This window comes from Scophthalmus maximus, chromosome 8 (genome assembly GCF_022379125.1).
Source record: "Scophthalmus maximus strain ysfricsl-2021 chromosome 8, ASM2237912v1, whole genome shotgun sequence".
NCBI lineage: Eukaryota > Metazoa > Chordata > Actinopteri > Pleuronectiformes > Scophthalmidae > Scophthalmus > Scophthalmus maximus.
In genome coordinates, this window is record NC_061522.1 from 12794684 (window position 1) to 12815326 (window position 20643).

Sequence of the window (20643 nt, forward strand, 5' to 3'; positions counted from 1 at the left end):
CCAAAATTGCAGGAAGAAAATTCAACAAGTAGGATCAATCACAGAGCGTTGTAAGATGATTATTGCCGAACAAACAAACAAAAATCATTAAATCAAGTATTTCCAGGGTCAACAAATAAACAACTGCATTTGTTGAATCTCAACCACAGCACTGTGACAAGATCGTATTGAACGTTTAGCTTAATTTCATGTCTGTATATAACCAGAGAACACAAACTTCACTGCAGATAAACAATGAATGTGTTTCGTTCACAACCTACTCGAAGATCTGTTAGTGTCTGTGCATTTCCTGCATGATATCGGCGTGTTCCTGTGCATGTGAGTGTTCTCGTTTGTGCGCTGTGCGTCTGCCAGAAGCACCAGGTGCGTTTTCTCCTCACCAAGAAAGGCGGAGGGAGAGACGGTGCCGTTGCTACGGGAGACCATGACACTGATCCCCGTCTCAATGAACGGCACGGAGAAGTCGATGACCTCCGACCTCTCCTCGTTGATGGTGAGTGAACCCACTGCCATGTGGGCATTCTTCAACACCACCTGAGGGTCAAGCACAGACAGACAGAGGCAGATAGGAAGTCAACGTGCGGGGTCAGTGGACACACGGCGCCGTACACTCCCAGGATTACGGTGTTGTTTATCAAGCCACCATCTCTGCCAAGTGTTTAACAGCCTAGTTCTGTAGAATGAAAGGAGGAGGGAAAGGGGATCATGACGACCACCGTGTCAGTATTTGACTCCCTTACACCTCAGCCTCCCTCGGAGGGTGATCAGGTATATTAAGCCATACGTTTCTGGAGCCTCGGGCCATGAGTAAATATGGAGCACAAACGACTGTGTTAATAAGGAATATCTTTGCCAGAGTGAACAGGAATCCTACACACAGTTTTTCTTTGTTTGTCACACTGGCCTACTCTCATTTTCCTCTCTCCCCCTCTCTTTCTCTCTCATTCCATCTTCTGTGTCTCTCGTCCTGTTTTCCCCGATTCAAATTAAATCATTAACTGCTTGCTTAGGCATTTAAGGACATGGATTAATGCATCCATGCATGCACTGCACTGCACTGCACATTTGCACTGCCCAGTGTTTATGCTGATGGAGATCTCTGGACTTATTTATGTTTAAAACATTATCTGCAGAAGGTGGACTTGAGATACTGTCATTTCACATTGCCCCGCACATCTCCACTAATCATTGCTCTTAAGAAAAATAATAAAGTAGCTCATTCTGTGCCATCATCAATTAAGTTGGACATCACATCGATTTGTAAAGGCTGCCTTGTGCTGGATGTGTAATGTGTGTAGGGGAGAAGTAGGTCTTTCCCCGAGGCTGCTTTCTCTCTCTCTCTCTTCCCCGCTCTCTCTTTGTCTTCCAATTGCTCTGTCTTCCTGTCTTTTCTTACTCCATCTCTGATCTCTGAGGTTTTGCAGAGCCAATCACAGCCCCCCCTCAGGCCAGGTTGTGGGGAATAAGCGCTCGATTGGCGTGACAGGGGCACTGTGAAACTAACGGAAAGAGACGTTCAGAAAATATGATAAAAATAAATTCCTATGGGCCAAAATATCCTTTCCCCATTTGCAGTAGCAGCTGAATTAGATTACATACTGTATTTACTTCACTGTTTAACAGTTTTTTTCTCTAAAATTTGAAAAAGCTATTTAGTCTGTGCAATGTAAACATATTCTAAGAGAAGCAAATTATAAACATCCTAAGAGTAAAACTGGGGAGAATAAGAGTAGCAAAAGAAATGAGCAAAGGAAAAGATGATGAAAAACATTGAATAAACATATGTTGAATAAATTAATATAAAGCCTTATAAATAAATGAAAATGGATTAAAATTGAGGAATATGAATGTATATTTGTTGTATTCTACGCCCATCAGCAGATTTAATTTCCACAAATGTATTCTGTGGTTAATATTGCTGTAGTCAAGTTTGCTGTGCAACCGGCCAACTTTAAGCGATTCACAATAGGGGTTTCAATTTACTTCCACAGAGACTTTTGTAATCCATAACACTGAAGTTAAAATTTTGCAAAATACCATTGTTAGAAATTCTGATGTAACTTTCATTAGGCCATGTTAAACAAATGCAGCTTGGAAATCAATGTCTCAGCTACTCCACACTTTTCTCACTCCGCAGATGTTCAATTTTATCCCCAACAATTGAAGCAGCTTTTCATTTTCTGAGGGAATTTGTGACTTGAAGCATCTTCTAAGACTTTCAATATTGCATATGAGAAGCCTTATGTTTAGGTGGCTTCCTGCCCCTGGCATTGGGATAAGATTTGCCTCGAGTCCCCATTTGGAGAAGATAGAACCAATCCTGACATGACTTCTAGGAACCTAGACTTGTTATCTGCTCCCTCCCGTATGGCATAAAACTGAAATGTTCCTATTGGAATTCAAGCATTTTTGTGTGGCTGTCTGCAATATGAGCTGGACCAAGAATCTTCTCTGTGATGAACTCAAATATTCAGGTAAGAACAACTGAGGCTCTTGTGTCACGATGTGGCAGTGGTCCCACTCACTACCACTGAGAAGATCAGCCAACCTCATCAAACAACTAAGAACCAAATGATGGGTTTTTTTTTCACAATTTTCATTATAAATAGTGTTGCATGTCTTCAGAGACGCTAAAAATATGTGTGCCACCGACGCCACGCCACCTACAACAATGAGCAAAATAGATTACGGTTAATAAACCAACTTACAGTAATTACTATATTAATATACTGGTGTAATACTGGTCTTGATTAATGTGAAAGAAACACATCGAATGATATTTAATTTGAAGTGTACCGTCACTCTGATAATTCAGTAACGGTTGCACGTCCCACAAGGTCTCCAGTGATCTGCCAGCTGTGAAATCTGTGATCAGCTGATCTGCCAGCAGGTCGGTGTGAAATCGACCAAACTGTCATTGTATGTTTCAGCCGTTTAGAGCTGATGCCGAGCTGCTGCTTCTTACTGGTGTCTGGATCTGCCTATCAGAACATCGTCCACACTTCTACTTCTTTACATTATATGAATCTTTAAAAAAAGAAAAAGGAAAAATAATTTCAGAGATAGTGCTTTATCTGAGGAAGGTGCAATAAATGGAGTGGTTATGTTTAAGTGTGAAAGAAAGATTTATTAATTTTTTTACCTCCCCCACCAAGCCATTCCATGTCCCATTGATCTTCTTGCCGTGTTTGCCGTTGGTGACCAGGTAGAGGTCGTATGTGAACTTCACCGCCTTGGCGATCTTCTTCAGGATGTCAATGCAGAAGCCTTTGCAGCAGCGCTTGATATAAATCCCTGAATCACCTGTCTGGTTGCTGGTGGTTGGTAAGAGGAGGAAAAGGGGGCAGGGGAGGTACATATGAGGGAATGTGGAGAAAACGTTTCAGATGGACGTTCATTTGGTTTCAGCTGCACGTGTAACCTCGCAGATTCAAAAGAAGGGATGAAGAGGAATAGAAGCAGAGAAAAGACAGTAAATATTCAAGTGCCATGTGCTGAGATTATCCAGGTTTTCATGCCAAACAAAAACTCCATCAGATGATTAGCAGTGATTCGCATATATTTAAAAAAAAAAACAACTCAAACAAACAAACAAAACAATAAAAAATAGACGATCAACAGACAATTCATTGGCAACAAATACTGTATGTGGAAATGCTGCTTCTTCGTCATGTTTGATGGTTGCTTGGACAAAACAAAACATTGTCTTTGGCTCTGGGTAATTGTAATGGACATTTTCACTATATATGTAACACTTCCCTCACAGAATCCGTTTAACATAAATAAATGAGTCATCCTTCCGTGCATGCTTTTTTTCTATCTGTACATAGAGCAGTGAGATAAAGCAATGTGGAAGAGAGAATGATTTAGAGAAAGGCATTATTTTAAACTTTTGTTCTGAGGCTAACTTTTTTTCAGGACCTGCCATCCACATTACTATGAGTCCAACTTTACTCTAGCACAGGCAACATAGCACAGGTTAACATGTTGTCACCCCCAGTTATACACATAATGAGGAGACTAAGAATAATGCACATCGACTGACAAACTTGAGTAACTGTGTGTCATCAATCAGTGGGTGGTTTTGGCCCACAGCAGGTACAGCTGTGGGGAACAACACAATGGCGGCTTTGGCAAGGTGGGAGGAGGACGCTGCCAGTGCCAGACCAAGGACAAATGGATGTGTTCTGTATTCACACAGGGGTGTGTCAACCTACAGTTATAGATAATTGTGGGATTATCAATTCACCTCCTGCAAGTGAACAACCTTCATGAGTGCGGAGTAAAATGCACTGTGTGACTTGGACTCATGTGAACAGAGAGGTTTATCTATCTGGCACTAAGGCACGTGTCCACACTTTTTCTGCTTTTGTGCATACAAGTTCAAATTTACACAGCTCTGTGCTTCTGGCTCGTGGAGGACTTTTGGCTGCAGAGCAATCCTGCATATTCTCTGTGGCATTTTGCTGCCTTTCCCTGACATGCTGCATGTGAGGATGTCTTTGAAGGAAGACACAAACAGACAGACAGACATACAGACAGACAGACTGAGGGGAAACAAGGGGCATAGGAGAAAGAACAGGGTGAATGATCAGTCAATAAAAAAACCCACTGAGCCAGAAGATGTAGGACACCCTCGGGAGATTTCAGGTAGGCCAGTGATAGAAAAGGAGGCCAATGAAGAAAATTCATTATCACACACCAAGGACAAGTGGATAGCAAGAGGGTTCGGGGTGACGAGGCAAGGGAGGGAAGGAGAGCAGTGACACAAACCAAGACAATGATCGGATTAGCGGAGCAGAGATTGTGACAGATCAGATTAAATATTTTTTACATCCAGTGAAGAAAAAAAAAGTAGAATCATTGCGGCATTCTCTAGGGATGAAGCAAGAAATAAACAAATATGTGTGAGTGTGCGTGCATTTTGTTTATCAATGGTTATATCAATGCTATAATCATTATAGCATTGATATAAACATTATAGCATTGATATAATCATTATAGCATTGATCAAGGTCTTTATACAATTTGCTTGCATTCAGTTTGTACTAAATTCTGCACGCCGCACAAATGTGTTTTTATTATTACCGGTAATTGTTTGAGGTGTGACAAATGAACATGCAGAAGGTCACATGCTACAACAGACCAGTTTTAAATCATTCATTTTGCTGTATTGATGTATAACTATATATTTTAAGGGCTTGACTCCACTACAGATTACATGTTTAAACAAACAAAACAAAGCTTCACGTGTACAAAAGTGTAGATCAATATATGTAAAAACCTTCTGATACATTTGCAGATTGTTAAATGTGTGTACAAGGACGAGGTTACATTTTCATTTGGTGTTTTTGAGCATCTCTTCAAGGTCTCCACCTCCACACAGATCCACAAATGCAGGCTGCGTTTAAAATGCTGGTGGAAAACTGGGTTATCTCAGTGAATTCATGTGTAATATAGGAAAGACTTTCTTCTACGTAGACAGAAGTGCTGGTCACCCATCGTGTAGTATACATACATTTACAAACTATAGACTCTGTATACATAGCCCATAAGTGTAAATACATGGTTTAGACGAGCTACTGCTTAGTGGTGTATTTGTTCTTCTGCTGGGAAAACAGCCAGTCCAGTCGCAGATCCCGGCTGTTCTTTAAAATATTCATATCTCTTCATGTTGTAATGTGTGCATTTGTGAAAACTGTTTGGTTTTTTTTAAATCACATTTGACTGAATACAACTTTACATCCTCACCTGAGTTTGAGCTGTTTGCGGCACGGCACAGTGTTCCTCATGCAGGTCCCACTGAGCGGGTCGACGTCCTCAACAATGACAAACGGCGCCTCCTCTAGAGTCACGATGGACAGGTGGTCCTCCCGCTCCTCCGCCGCAGAGTACAGCTCAAAGCGAGGCCACACGTGAAACCTCATCGTCAAAGAGCCTCTCTCCCACTTGCCGACCTGCATGAGCGAGTGGGAGAGTGGGCTGTGTGATGTACAGGCTACTGTGGCAGGAACTTCAAGTGGCTAAGAAAACAATCCGAATGAAAAAAGGTGAGAGGAACTGGGTGCAGAAAGGGGATGGTAGTTGAAGAGAGGACAAGATAAGAGTAGATATTTACCCTGTCCCATTGTCTGTCCTTGTCGAGAAGAATGATGACCAGTTTAGGGAACATCTGGTGACCCTCTTCGCTGAATGACAGGTTCCGGCCTTCAAATGTGACATTCATGAGGTACCTGAGGATGAGGATTTAAGTTTCAGTTAAACATATCAATTCACCTATTAGTCTGAAAACAAAATATGCAGCATTTCAGTATGAAAAATATATAATGAATAAATAAAATCCCCCTTCAAAAGACATAAAATTGCGGCGATGCCATGAAATGTTTCAGCTACTGACATCAGCCACACCAGGACACTGTAAACACTGTAGATTTAAGGTATATTGCCACTTTGCGGCAGCACAACCGGCTGTAAACACAAGCAGACATGGGGACACATTAGCATTAATTTAGAGTCATCTTACTCTGCTGACTGTAAGTCCAATATTCACTTTTTGGTCTCTACTGAGGTCTCTACCAACTCCTGAGGACAATATCTGGCTCTTTAGCTGCTGAATGCTCCAATACTTTCACCAGCGTGTCACCAACTCTGTCTGTCTGCCATTTAGTGATTAGCAGGTCTGCTGCAATAAAAAACAAAAGGAAAAAAACAACAACAACAAAACAGTAAACAAAAATGATGACCATTCGGAATTTCAGACGATGAAATATTTCTTGTAAAACAGAAAAAAGAAATAACCACCGTGTCCTCCGATTGTGCATTCTGATAATGTGTGGCTCTATTTTGGGCTGAGTGTAGATTTTGCAAATCTTTATTTGAAGCACTGGATCACACAAATGGAAAATAATCCAAGTGAGCGAAAGATTAATGATTGAACCATGTGAGAAATGCATTGTAGTAAAAATATTCAGCACATCTTTGAATAACAGCCACAGTTCACAGTTCTCTGCCTTTGACCTCTTCAATCTGATGTCTAATATTACTCTGAGGAAATTACACATCATTTTTTCCAACATGAACATTCAAAATATTGATAACTGCAGCTTTAAGGGCTACAACAACAAGTTTCAGTACAGCACTGCGACCACAGTGTAAGCTGCTGCTAACTTATCGACAGTGGGAAGAAATACAATTGTGGGTGAGGTGGTGGGAGCAATACACAAAATAAATCTCAAACAAATCTCAAACCATAGACAGCTGGTACTGGTAATGACTCAGCGCTCTCAAATATTAAGTTCAAATGCTTGGCAGTGTAATACTAGTGATGTTCTTTTTTGAAATGTGTTAGGACAGAAAATAATGTTTGGAGATGGATATGAACAGTCAAATATTTGACACCCGCAGGTTTTAAATTAGACCTTCTTCGAATACATCTGCATTGTTGATTCTTGATTACTCTCTAAGTTTGTGTTACATGTATTGTCATCATGTGTCTGTGTTATATGGTTGAAAAGGAGATAGTCATTTTGGAAGTCTGAGGTCCCAAGGCAGGATTCTGTGCTGCCTCTAATGCTGCTTTTCTCCACCAGGTGTGTAAAACAGACGACCCCGTCTGAGACTCAAAATACTGTAAATACAGTAAAAATACAGTATATGGCAACAGATAGAAGAACGGTACATAAAGGAGGAGTATAGGGAGGCTGTGAGAGTAAGAGAGAGCAGAGAGGGAGAGCCAAGGGTGGAAGGAGCAAGGAGCGAGGAGAGAGTGCATTAATCGCCTGTGTGAAAACATATCAGCTTATGTATGTGTCAACAAGTGTGCAGCAGTGGCAGATAAGCTGGAATCATCTCTCTCTCTCTCCCTCCCTCTCTCTCTCCCTCCCTCTCTCTCTCTCTCTCTCTCTCTCTCTCTCTCTCCCCCTCCCTCTGCCGCCTCCTTCCCTCTTTTCCTCGCCATGATCTGTGGGCTGCCATCACCATGGAGATGCTCTGCCTCTGAAACAATTCACCGGAGAAATAAATATCTTGTCTGAATGCAAGGAGCGAGGGGCTGTGTGTGTATGTGTGTGTGTGTGTGTGTGTGTGTGTGTGTGTGTGTGTGTGTGTGCTGCTGCTGACTGCAGACGTTTTAAAGGGGGTGCCAAGCACATATTTTACCCACCATCATCTCTGACCGAGTCAAAGTGAAAATAGGACGATAAATCTATTCAGTGGATAAAAAAGAATGCAGATGACAGATGAGCAATGAGACTGAAACTTACCCAAGATTGTATCGCAAGTACCTCCTACTAGATCAATGAGTACATCTATCTGTAATGTCTTCGACTTTATTTATATCTCACCTCGCACGCACGCACGCACGCACGCACGCACACACACACACACACACACACAGTAAGTAGGCTACATGCTTGGAGTAAGTCAATAATATGACTCAAGCCTCCATGAAATACCTTTTGCTGCTGGCTAGCCCACTGAAAGTGCTGTAATGCGCATGTAACATGGGATTAGCCTCCTAAAAATAATCTCAGTGTGAAAAGGGAAGCAAAAAAGATCAAGGCGGTGTGACGTGGCGGCTCAGGATGTCCAACTTGATGCCACCCTGACGACCCATGTGACCAGCAGCGGCCCCTGTGGGTGTCATCGTGACGGGGTGACACGTGTTAATATACGCAAAATCTGAAACCTGGCGATGCAGCGAGGGGGGGGGGGGGGGGGGGGGGGGGGTCTCTTAACATCACTTTCATATAATGCAATGTGTTGCCATGGCACCCTAAACCACAGCAATTTTCATGCAATCAGCTGTGTTGCCATGGGAACAGTAATCTCACCCGAGAGGCTGGTTGAAAGGGAGAAACGCAGCGACAGAGAGAAAGGAGCATTTTTTTCTGTCTGAACCCGAGTGTTTATCCACTTCCCCTCATGCTGTCTTTCACTTTTAGATCAATCTCTCCATCTCACCTCTGAGCAGCGCATCGAATCACACATCAATGCGATTCATCTGCCCGCACATTAACCTGTGCCTTTACAAAGGCTGGTGCACGCTGTGAATTTACAGCAGAGGAGGCTGCTCTGTTTATCATTTTGTAGCCCTGTACTATTGATGTAGCTTTTATGTGCCGTTTGATCCCCTCTCGTGTCAGAATTCCCCCCTGACTCTGCTGGAAGAAGAAGAAATAAATAAATAAATAAATAAGTAAAAACTACTGGGATGAGCTACTAACAGAAACTCATGCGGCTTCATCACAGCCATATGCAGCGCTTGTGTGCGCCTTGCTCACCAACTGTTCCCCAACTAATCACTGGCTGTGAGGGAAATTTAGTTTTTAGTTGCAGAGACGCTGAATCATCAGTGTCACGGACACACAATCCCTCTTCTCCCCTCAAATCTCTTCATATGTATTTCAGAGCCATTTGATTTGACTCTCTTTTATCTCTGAGTCGAGCTGCACAGGCTCACACATATTCCCTCTGACTGTATGTGTGTGTTAGTGTGTGTGTGTGTGTGTGTGTGTCTCATGGTAATATTATAGGGACTACAACCTAGTTCGCAGTTTAATGTAAATCATTAAATCATAATGTGTAGAATTGGATGAATGTACACAAGTCCTGTAGGACAGAAGTAGTGACTGCATGTGTGAGCGGACGGTGTGATACATATGACTACAGAATATGGTAAATTATGGTAATGCATGTACATATGGTGTGAGAGCTGTGCCACTCGGGAATCACTCCAGGACAAATGCGACGAGGGCTTTATGTATGATTATTATACAATTAAAATGCATAATATTTTCAGTTTACAGCAGGACAACCGTCAGCCATAACAGTGTTGCATCTCATTTCAAACAGATTGCTTATTTTTCTGCATCGTTTTGTTGAGTTTTCTGTGTAGTGTGTACAAACAGTTATGCAGGCCAGGATGTGCATCGTTGTAACATATGCATAAAGAAATATTAGTGAATTTTTATTTCTAATATGACAATAATGTTTTTAGAGTTATAGGTCAGTTGCCTGAATACCTGTCATCATGTGTCGCTGCAAATATAATAATAGGTATGGTAACCAGAAAAAAACTGACATGGTCAGCTCGCATGTTGTCTCCTGTGTCATAATTAAAGCCTACGTGTCCTTACAATCGAAAATATCCTTTTGTCTGACAGTCATTTTAATCAAATCTGCAGCCGACTGTCAAGAAGTCGCCAAAAACTAAAATCCCTCTCTCTCATGACAGGTACTTCTACTTTTTCCTTACTGGCGAAACTGATTTAGTTTTTAAAAGGGCAAAAACTGATTATAAAAATCTAAACGCTCAGTTTCATTATTCAATTAGCCTCCCCAAAAATGATTGATTATTGAATCATTTATTGCTGGTGGCACAGCTCTGACAACATAAATGCACAAGCATTGTGGACTGATGTGAGACTCAGAGTTTCTTTGAGCCGCAGCTTTTAATAAGTGAGTCCACAGGAGCTCCGTGTCATCTGGGCCCGTGAGGACCCCTGTTGAGCAGGAGACATCAGACAGATACCTGTGGAGTCTGGGGAGAGGGAGTTCTGAATCAGACGGAGCCGCCTCTCATTTAACAAAGTGAACAAGCACTTAACAGGCAAGTGCACTGACCTTCTGCAAAGCATAAATAGGCCTTATACGTATTTGTGGTAAACTAACAATAATAATGCCATTTTATTTTAATGATTAGATAAATAGGATGAATCTGTTCACCAAAACAGGGAAACTCCAAAAACTGATTGTTTTTTTTAACCATTTCAAGTCTCTTGAATTACACGCTTCGAAAGGTTTACTGGCCACGGAGATACATCTGAAACGTTATCATGGTATTTTCTCACATTTTGCAATTTTTTTGTCAGTGCATGGACAAAACTGATTTTGTTTACCCTGGGATGGAGTGCAAATTCTTTGACTTTTGTTTGTCGAGAGTCAAACTGTGGACAGTTGAAAAACACTGTATCAGCCTTGTGTTACTTCTTAAAATGCAAAACATACGATGAAGGGTTGGATTTAGCCTAAAATATGTTTACTTAGAGAAAGTGTTGACTCAAAGTAGCTTTAACTAAAAACATATTAATCCAATGCATATTTTTCTATTGGCTAACATTTGAACAAACTTGAAAGAACGGCTCAGCTCCATGTGATTTGAACAGAGCTGCTGCCGGGTGCATCAAGTCAACCCAAAACACTTCATTCAATATTAAAAACAGCTATCGGCCATGCACAGAAAATTTCCAAGCCAAATTAGGGTTTGGTTGTTGTGTGTGTGTTGTGTATTGAAGACGCATGAGGAAATGATCCTATGATTTATCCCTTGGCAGCAGCCTCAAAATCACAGAATGTAACAAAGTCACTGTCATCCATTTTTCATAACTGGAAATTGGGGTCATTAAAAAGGGAATTAATACCCACAAACAATCATGATAAGTAGTGTAACAGATGTGCACCAGTGTTCACGGACCTGATGAGCCTTTTCCAATAAGCAAAAGGTCTTATGAAGATTGGTTATTGGTTATTCCAGTGACATTTTAATGTTGGACACAGGCATTAGTCATTAATGGGGAGAAAACAAGAGTTGACAGATATAATTGAGAGAAATTGAATTCAAGCTCAATATACGTAATCCTGTCCTCAAACAAACTAATCCTCCCTCCTTACAATGTTTCTATATATAGAAAAATAGGATCAACAGTTTTTGACAGAGGAGGAAAGAAAGTGGGAGGGTTGGAAGAGAGCCACCATCGCTCTTTGATTCAACGTTTCAGCTTCATGTAATTGAAAGAGCTTCTCAGTGAGAACGGACTGCTGTAGGAGCGTCACAGAGCAAAGGTGAGGTGTCCGCACTGTCCAGGCAGAGAGCAAAAGAGGTTAACAAAAGAAAGAGAGGTAAAAAAAAAAGAGAGAAAAGAAATAGAAACTGTGGAACAAAACGTGCAGTTGACACTGTTGTGTAAATTGACTTCACTTCCACGGCAAGGAAGGGTCGAAAAGACACGAACAATTGTTTTCCAGATGCCCCAAAGCACCAACAAGCAGTCATACGGACACTTTCATGGTGACCGTTCCGAAAAAACGCAATAATCCTACTCTCCAGCTGCAGGAAATAACTACTTTAAAGGTGAAATAGGATGAGAGTAACACGCCTGGCTCACATGCATGAGCAGCAGCACAAGTGTCAGATGGCCTGCAGGAAAGGTTGTCGACTGAGCTCCAGCGAAAGGCCCCGGACCGAGCACACGCAGCCAGCCCACAGACATGAAGACAAATGTCTCGTCAGATCACGTAAAAGAAAACCCGCGACGGAAATAATAATCATCCCTTACGTCATATCTACAGGCGCGTCAGTGAATGCCGGCATCGGGATCTGAGGAGGAATCTGAATTCGAGTGCACACACAGCAAAACGATTCATAGAAAATCGTTCCCTTGGCACCTCATCCAAAACCACTTGGAGCACATTTTCTTATTATCCCAGAGTTCGCGTCCTCTCGGTAAGGCAGGAAACAATGGAGGGCCTCTAGAGCTCTTTCAGTGCGTGTGTGTATGCATATTTGTGTTGAAGCGTGTATGCGTGTATTTATGAGTGCATGTTTGTGTGTGTGTGTGTGTGTGTGTGTGTGTGTGTGTGTGTGTGTGTGCCCCATAAGGTCAAGCAGCCCCTAAACAAATCTGCGAGCGTGACTCAATGCGGCCTCCCATCTCCGTCCATCAGCGCTGACAGGATGGCATGCTAATGCAGCATGCATGCCGCCCACTGTGGCCTGTGGCTATACAGGACCACGCAGAGGCATAGGGTCTTGTTATTGCTTTTGTCTCTCGGGATGAGGGGATGGGAAAGGTGGAATTATGTGAATGGTTGTGTGTCGGGCGGTTTCTAGCCTCTGGAGTCACCAACAAGATCCACGCTCCTAAATCTCCACCGTCGCTCAGTCAAATGGAGAAAAATGGAATGGTGGGTTGGAAAACACACATTCGCATCACACCACTCACAACACACACACACATCATACACACACACACACACACACACACACAGACACACACACACGTACACACAAACACTGCAAAGCAGCGTCCCAGGTGTGTGCCTGTGGGATGATTGAGAGCCAACCCTGTGTCTGATAGCATCCTTTGGGGACTGAAATATTCATGGCTGCAGTGTTATTGTTATCTCAGCCCTGTTGGTGGAGGAATCCTAGACGACTCGCATAAGTGCTCCAGATATTGGAATCAGAAACACGGGTAGAGACAAGACCCAAAATTTACAGTAATGAATCAAACTCAAGCAGAAGATTAAAGCAGAGGAGGCAGTGGAGGTTGCATAATGTTTCCCCTGTTTTTTTTTCCATTGCTCAAATTCTAACTGACGGTGGAAACGGAAAAAAACAAAACAAACAAAAACAGAGGAAATGTTAAATATTAGCAAAAAAAGGGAGATGAAAGGCAGGCAGGCAGGCAGGTGCATCACTTTCTAAAATTAAAATATTGTATATATGATAAGGCATGGCAGGAGTAATTCTAAGCTTTTATAAGACTACAGTAAAATGTCATGCAATAACGCCTAACACACACACACACACACACACACAGACACACTCACACGTGTGTTTCTGTGTGTTGCGATAACCCCACTGTTGTTCTCTGTTTTTTTTTTCATTCATCCCGTTGTCCCCAAGCTTTTAATTAGCTGTGGAATCTCTGATCAATGTGAACAGTAAAAGCATGCCCTATGAAGTTAAATGGGGATTAATTATTGAATACCAATGCTCCTGCTTGTGCTGTAATAAGCCAAAAAGCAAAACAAGGAGTTTCAAAGGAAGAGGAAAAGACGAATGTTTTCCTTTTAAAAATGGCTGTGGGTTAAGCTAAAGACCAGACAACATGATGTTAGAAGTTCCAGAGTCAACGTTCATCTGGTATGTTCAATTTTACTGGCTAGTTAAACAAATGCTGGTTCGCCTCTGGGAAGGTGTCGACATTGTTAATACTCATGTGTTTGTGCACAGCACATTTGTCGTCCTTGTTCTGCTGGTTTCATCTACTTCTATTGTTCAGCCCGTCGTTTTTGCATGGTGCATGACACACGGCTCAACTTCTACACCCAAATTAATTTCAAAGCTCATGCAACTGGCTAAACATGGCTAACTGAGCCATTTTTTCAACACATAACTAATCTGTTTTTCCTGGACCTGGGTTCATACTCAAAACAACGGTTTATTAAAAGTTACAGCACCGACAGGAAACAATCTGTGCAGAAGATCCTCTTTACAATAACAACAGTGACAGATCTTTTTTGCTCATAATCCAGAGTAATTTCTGAAACAACTGGAAAGTTGATTTCACACTGTCACACAGAATAACAACAGTGAAGTTGGTGGCTGAAACAGTAACGGTCACAAACAGTTGTAGCTGGCATGAGCTAATGCTGACAATTTCTCTTATTTACTGTCTTTATAAATGAGAACTCATCTATCTATCTGCACAGACAAATGGATCTTAAATATGCACACCAGAGCTGAAACTATTACTCGATTTGCAGTAAATAATTTAAATTGTTTACTTATTTTCTTCCAAGCTAAAATGTTTAACAATGCCAAATATCCTCTGATTCCAATTGAGAGGATTTTCTGCTTTTCTTTGTCATATATCATTGAAAACTATACATTTTTGTGGGCTTTTTTTGTTTAAAAAAAAACAGCAACCCAAAAAACGGCAGATTCTTTGGTATTGACTAAGGCACAATCTGTGTCACAGGTACAACGAGCACTTTTGAAGAAGAACTTTGGCCGGAGTTACTGGAGCGTAAACTTCGGCAGATTGAAAAAAAGAGTGAGACATAACTGCTGTCGTTACTCCGAGGTCTGACACACCGGCTCCGTGGCTCCCACGGGTGTTTCAGCATACTTTAGCATTACAGCTTCATGCACGACGCATCAGCATGAAATCCAAATCTTGATAGGTCTGCTGCGCCTAGTTACAAATGCTAAACAAACTGGGTCTTGTTTAACATATTTACAGACACATTGTACGTCTGAAACTCTCTGCCCCGCTTCCTCCATGACCCACCCGCTCCTCAGGGTTTGACTCACTTCAGTATTTCCTTGGAGTGGCCGGTGCTGGAGCTCTTCTTGTCAGGTGTCCCAAGGCAGCTTGACTTTATCAAGGTGTGTGGCCCCCGGTCCAGCATCATGGTAGAGGTCGCCGTGGCAATAACAGCCACTGCATCGCGTACCCTGGCCTCGATGTTGTAGTCCCATTCGTCATATGACACTGAGATGAGCCCTGGAAGAGAGAGAGATGGAGTGAGGCGAGAGGAAGGAAGGTTTGGAGAGAGGAAAGTCCAAATAAATATGTAGAACTAGAATGACTACCCACAGCCAAACATGTTTTGTGAGGTCACAGTGACATTGACCTATGACCACAAAATTCAAATCAGCTTACGCTAGAGTCGAAGTGGACGCTTGTGCCAAACTTTAAGAAATCTGCTGAAGGCATTCCTGAGATATTATGTTGAGGTGAATGGGAGGAGTGGACGGATGGACAAACCAAAAAACAAAAGGCCCCTGGTCTGAGTTGTCGCCAACGCCGAGGCATAAAGATGAAAAGGGGAAGGGGACGAAAACGTGTGAAAAAGAGAGGGAGGCTACAAATAGAGAAGCAGGGTGCAAGGAAAAATTGCCTGAGGGGGAAAAGATATATAAAAAAAAAATGAAATCATGTTAGAGGAGGCTGAAAAGTGGCAGTAAACAACGAGACAAAATTAAGAGTGCAATCATAGCTACAATATTTTATTTAGTTTCAAGCCAGAATGGAAGTGTTTACTTTGCTATTTATAAAAGAAAAAATGGTCACACAGGTGGAAAACACAAGGGGAATAAGCTAAACATGAGCATCAGTTCTCCTTCAGCTCATTTTGTAATAGTTGTCTTTTCAAGCGTGATGGAACATCCATTTCTTACACCCATAAACAAACAGCTGTTTTAGGCCTTTTTCTGTGGCTGGTTTGGATTGTCTGTAAATCTGCTGGAAAAAAGGCAAACCTGCATTTTCATGCAACCTTGGTATTGTTACCCGTTTTCACACATGTTAAAATGGGATGCACAAGCACATGGACAGAGAAGAGTAAACTACAAAATGAGAAAAGGGGTCTTTTTCCTGCCGAGCCCTGGAGAGATATTTTCTATAACAACATCACCGGGAATTTTCTTGGACGATTGATTCCAGAACGGTCAGAGCTCTGACTGTTATTTGAACTGATAGTCACAATGTCAAAGTAAAGCTGTTTTTGTTCCACATTTGTCTGTGCTTTTGCATTAGGAGGGAAGGTAAAATGACCAGAAATGGCCAAATGATCTCCCAAACAAATCAAAGCCTTACTTACCTGAGGTTAACAGTAAATTGGTATGCAGCCTACCTCTAACTGGCACAGCACACTGCAAATACACCAGGAGAACATCTGCATAAATGCAAACAAGCCCATCTGTCACTCGTGCCCACTCTTCAAAACAGAGTTTTTTGAGAACTTACAACAGAATAATTCAACGTGATGTAGATTTTAGAGCCGTAGATCAATGTGGAGTTGACCCTGATTCTCTCCAAATAAATGAAGATGGGAGAGTCTGCCAATAAATTCCTTGAATAACGTTCTACTGTATATGCTGTACGCTGATGCAGTGGATGTTGTAAGAGAGCACCAAAGCTCCACCTTGTTAGAAACTCTTTATTTTAACTGAACGCTCCAGACCTCATCACACCAGATCTCCAGAGCAGAGCTGTCATGTTTTATCATTATGGAAGGTAGTGAGGCAGAGCAAGGTTATGACGGGCCAAAGGAAAATCACTGCCTGCATGTTGCTCATCTCTTAAAAAAACAAAACACAAAAGGGAGGTAGAAAACTGCTGATGGTGCGGTTAGATTGAGAAAAAGAGTATATAAGATCTCTGATTAAACCACAGTCGGTCCGACTACGAGAAATGGGTCCATTGACAGTATGTTAATGCTTCCTCATACCAACACTGCATCTGTTTTTATTGCACTGAAATCAAAGCAGATTGATGATAAACAGATGATAAATACAGATCTCAAAGTACAGGTGGGAGGACTGTGATGAGAAGGGAAAGAGTTCTCAAAGAACGCACTAACTTCTTGGAAACAAACAGCAGTGAGGACAATGTCAGTCGAAGAAATTTGAATTTTGTCCAAGGAAACGTGTCTGACTGCCCGGGTACATCACCAAGCTGTTCACACGTACAGAATCAAAAACGCTGGGACAGTGAAGGCTGCAATTAACTGTGAATGAGACCTGGCTTTGCACTGAGCTCATCAGACTCAAGCTGCACGATGGGGGAAAGTTGAGAAAGGCTCGACTTCATGCAAATATCCTGTGACAGTGCGAACAACAGGCAGACGGCAGACGACAGACGACGGCAATCACCTTGATTCCAGCAGAAACTGAATCACAGAGTTGTTTACTACTCCACTCTACCACTCAAAGGAACTTGAAACGATTGCAGCTTCACACAAAATCATCAGGGTTTTGGGATTTTGAATTCTTCATGTCAAGTCTTTAACATGTTGGTGATGGGACAAAAAACAAAAAAAACAAGAAGAACGTGTGGAAACACGTTGCCAGCCTTGTTAATGTGTGGGCCGACACATCAGAAAACAATTGTCCAGTCAGAGCAGAGGATGTAAATAATGTGCTCAACACAACAACAGATTCATGTGAGGCCATGTTATTATTATTATTATATTATACTTTCCATTAGATCAAGGCCACAGTCAGAGGTCCATCTGAAAGGTCGTGAAATCGGTGTTTGGGCGTACCTGTAGGGAAGACATCGGTGTTTGGGCGTACCTGTAGGGAAGACATCGGTGTTTGGGCGTACCTGTAGGGAAGACATCGGTGTTTGGGCGTACCTGTAGGGAAGACATCGGGAACATGGTCTGCATCTCCGGCCACCAGCGAGGGCACGATCCAGGTGTAGCCGTAACCAGTGAGGCCGACAGAATGGGCCACTTCGAAGATAGTGGCCGCCTCCTCCTTTGTGCAGTACAGCAGAATGACGGGACTCTGCAGTTTCTTCAGCTGGTTCTGGATCTTGGAGTCTCCGTCGTCCACGGACATGTCCAGCAGGAGGACCTCTTCAAGCTCCCAGCCCACGAAGCTGTTGTCGATGGTGCTGCGAACCTACAAAGAAAAAGGGGAAGTGTGACTTTTTTTGAAAGTGTCGGCTGCCTGGGATGTCTCCTCCTCCAGCTCCCAGATTGCAAAACTGTTCTGGTAGGCAGTGGTGGAATATTGTTTTTTGTATTTTGATGCATTTTTATTTTATTTTATATCCTCATATATGCAAGGAAATGTTGTCAACTGTCGTTTTTATCTTCATGGGCACTTGTAATCCCACATCACAACACCTCATGGCTAATAGATACAGAGAATATGTAGTGCAGTACAACTGGATTTTAGAGCTGTCGCTCTGTTGACATTTGTGGATCGCTGAAATTTATATGATATTTAGATTAACCAAATACTTTTTTTTGGTTTGTTTTGTGTTTCAGGGCCAGAGAGTAATGCATTTTGGATCTCTTATGTGTGTCTGATATTTGAGAGGACAGTAGGTGGAATATGTTTCATGATGCTGGAAAAAGTGGCTTCTCAAATACTAACTGGTTCAAGTTTTTCTTGCTACTAAATTATTTGAGTCATTAAGTTGCTTGTTTTTCGTTTCAAAAAATATTTTCATATATTTCACAGATATACACTAGGTACACAAGTTTGAAAAGAACCTCAGAAGACACTCAATATTCCCATTCATAATCTCCATTTAGATGATTCAAATGTTTTTTTTCCCTTTTAAACCAGATTGTTACTTTTGACTTTGTTCAAAGGAAAGACACTCTTATTGCAGCAGAGTTAGTAATAAATATGATTAGGTCACTTTGGATAATTTTTCTTTATTCTTTTCAGATTTGTGTCTGATGTTCAAAGTTATTCTCATTTCATCCCTATAAAAAAGGTCTGTTCTCAGTGCCTGAGAGAAGGAGGATGAAGCCTCAGTGAGAGGCTGCATTCTAAAAAAAAAATTAAAATGTTCAGCCAATCTGCCTATTCCATTAAAGCAATCAGAAAAAAGAACTTTCCGCCCACTTAAATGAGGCTCCATCAAACCTTATCAGTTTAAAAAGCTTGAAATAATGAACCAAGACAATCGAGTTCTCAGAAACAACTGCTTGTTTTTTTAGGATAATTTCATCAGCTGTATATAGATAGTCCTTGTGAAATAAACATCAAAATAGATTATAAAGATTAAAACCGTAAGACGGACATCATATCAAAGGATAAGAAAAAACGTGGGAGCGACAGGAAGTGTCATGGCGCCCATACAGAAGACAAAAGTAATAGTTTCTGAAGCACCTGGGTGGCAACCGACATGATGTGACCCATTGGTCTGTGAACTACCTTTTTGACTATAGATGGACCATAATTTACAATGAACATCAGGCTGTGTTGAATAAGACTTGAAACTGGAGATTGAGACCATGAACTTCTCAGGAAAATGTTTACTGATGTTATAAACTATATCTTTCCGGAACCGCCAACTACGTCCATCTTAATAAACAGTCTATGCCTGGGAACCAGAGCAAAAGTGAATCTCTCATTGGTTTCCATGGTGGGAAAAAATGACAGCCATTAGCTTTACTAGCAGTAAGCATCCTTCTGCTTCTGGAGTCAGTTTTTATGTAAGTAATACATGCATCTTCTAAGATAACAGGCCTCGCAATTTCTGACCAAGTGGTATATTTTGAAATATAAAAGGTAGAGCATTTATCTTGCGGATCATACAGCAGACCGATGGTAGATAAACCTGCGGTACATGAATCACATTTTCATATTCGTCAACATTTGCTGGCTCGTTTACCTTGTTGACAAAGTCCTGGTATCCAGGGTAGTAGGTGGTGACGATGGAGAATATGTACCAATCATACTCCTCCATGATGTTCAACATGACAGAGGCCTGCTGCTCGATGGACGGTCCAAACTGGAAAAACATGGAGTGGTCGTCCTGGAAACGAGAGAGCCAATCAACAAACAAGGTCATGAGTCATACAGCGCGAGAGATAAGACGGGGAAGATGATCATGGAGCATGTCCAGCTGCTGCGAGGCCTCAGGAACGAACACAGTCTTGTTTGTAGCTAAGAGTTATGCATGTGCCAGCACTTCACCTGTTTTCACATCACTGCTTCCTATTATTTAGTTTTTAGTCCATGCTTTACATCTGCACTAAATAATATGCAATCATATGATATATTTGTGATCAAACACAGTACTTGACTTATGACTTATAACCAGACTTTTACTCCCATGCGATGTCAACTTGTTACGGATATTCAGCACTTAGACAAGGTGACTCGTTCATTATCAAACCTTTCCTAACACGTTTAGTATGCTGCCCAGGGCACAACAGGTAAAATGGCCACCTGGTTCAATGATATTGCGTGTAGAGCATGGAAGGACGTTTCTGTCAAAACATTTTTATTCAATGAGAGAGAATGAAGACAAAAGTAGGAAGCTCTCCAGCAGCTGCAGGAGCCTGATGGCTGGTGATCATGTACGTCGCCCATGCAAA

The 20643-nt window shown here is 41.8% G+C and overlaps 1 protein-coding gene across 4 annotated transcripts in view; it reads right to left on the bottom strand.

The window, feature by feature from the left end:
* Positions 1–20643, bottom strand: part of grin2bb (glutamate receptor, ionotropic, N-methyl D-aspartate 2B, genome duplicate b) — an 86603-nt gene that overhangs the window by 19752 nt on the left and 46208 nt on the right. For all 4 annotated transcript variants that reach the window (XM_047334082.1, XM_047334081.1, XM_047334079.1 and 1 more), the window contains exons 4-10: positions 19935–20078; positions 17932–18202; positions 15101–15293; positions 6119–6233; positions 5752–5957; positions 3143–3314; positions 381–534 (exon numbers count right to left, since the gene is read on the bottom strand). In XM_047334082.1, coding sequence (XP_047190038.1) covers positions 381–534; positions 3143–3314; positions 5752–5957; positions 6119–6233; positions 15101–15293; positions 17932–18202; positions 19935–20078 — 1255 coding nt within the window. The remainder of the gene's footprint in view (positions 1–380; positions 535–3142; positions 3315–5751; positions 5958–6118; positions 6234–15100; positions 15294–17931; positions 18203–19934; positions 20079–20643) is intronic.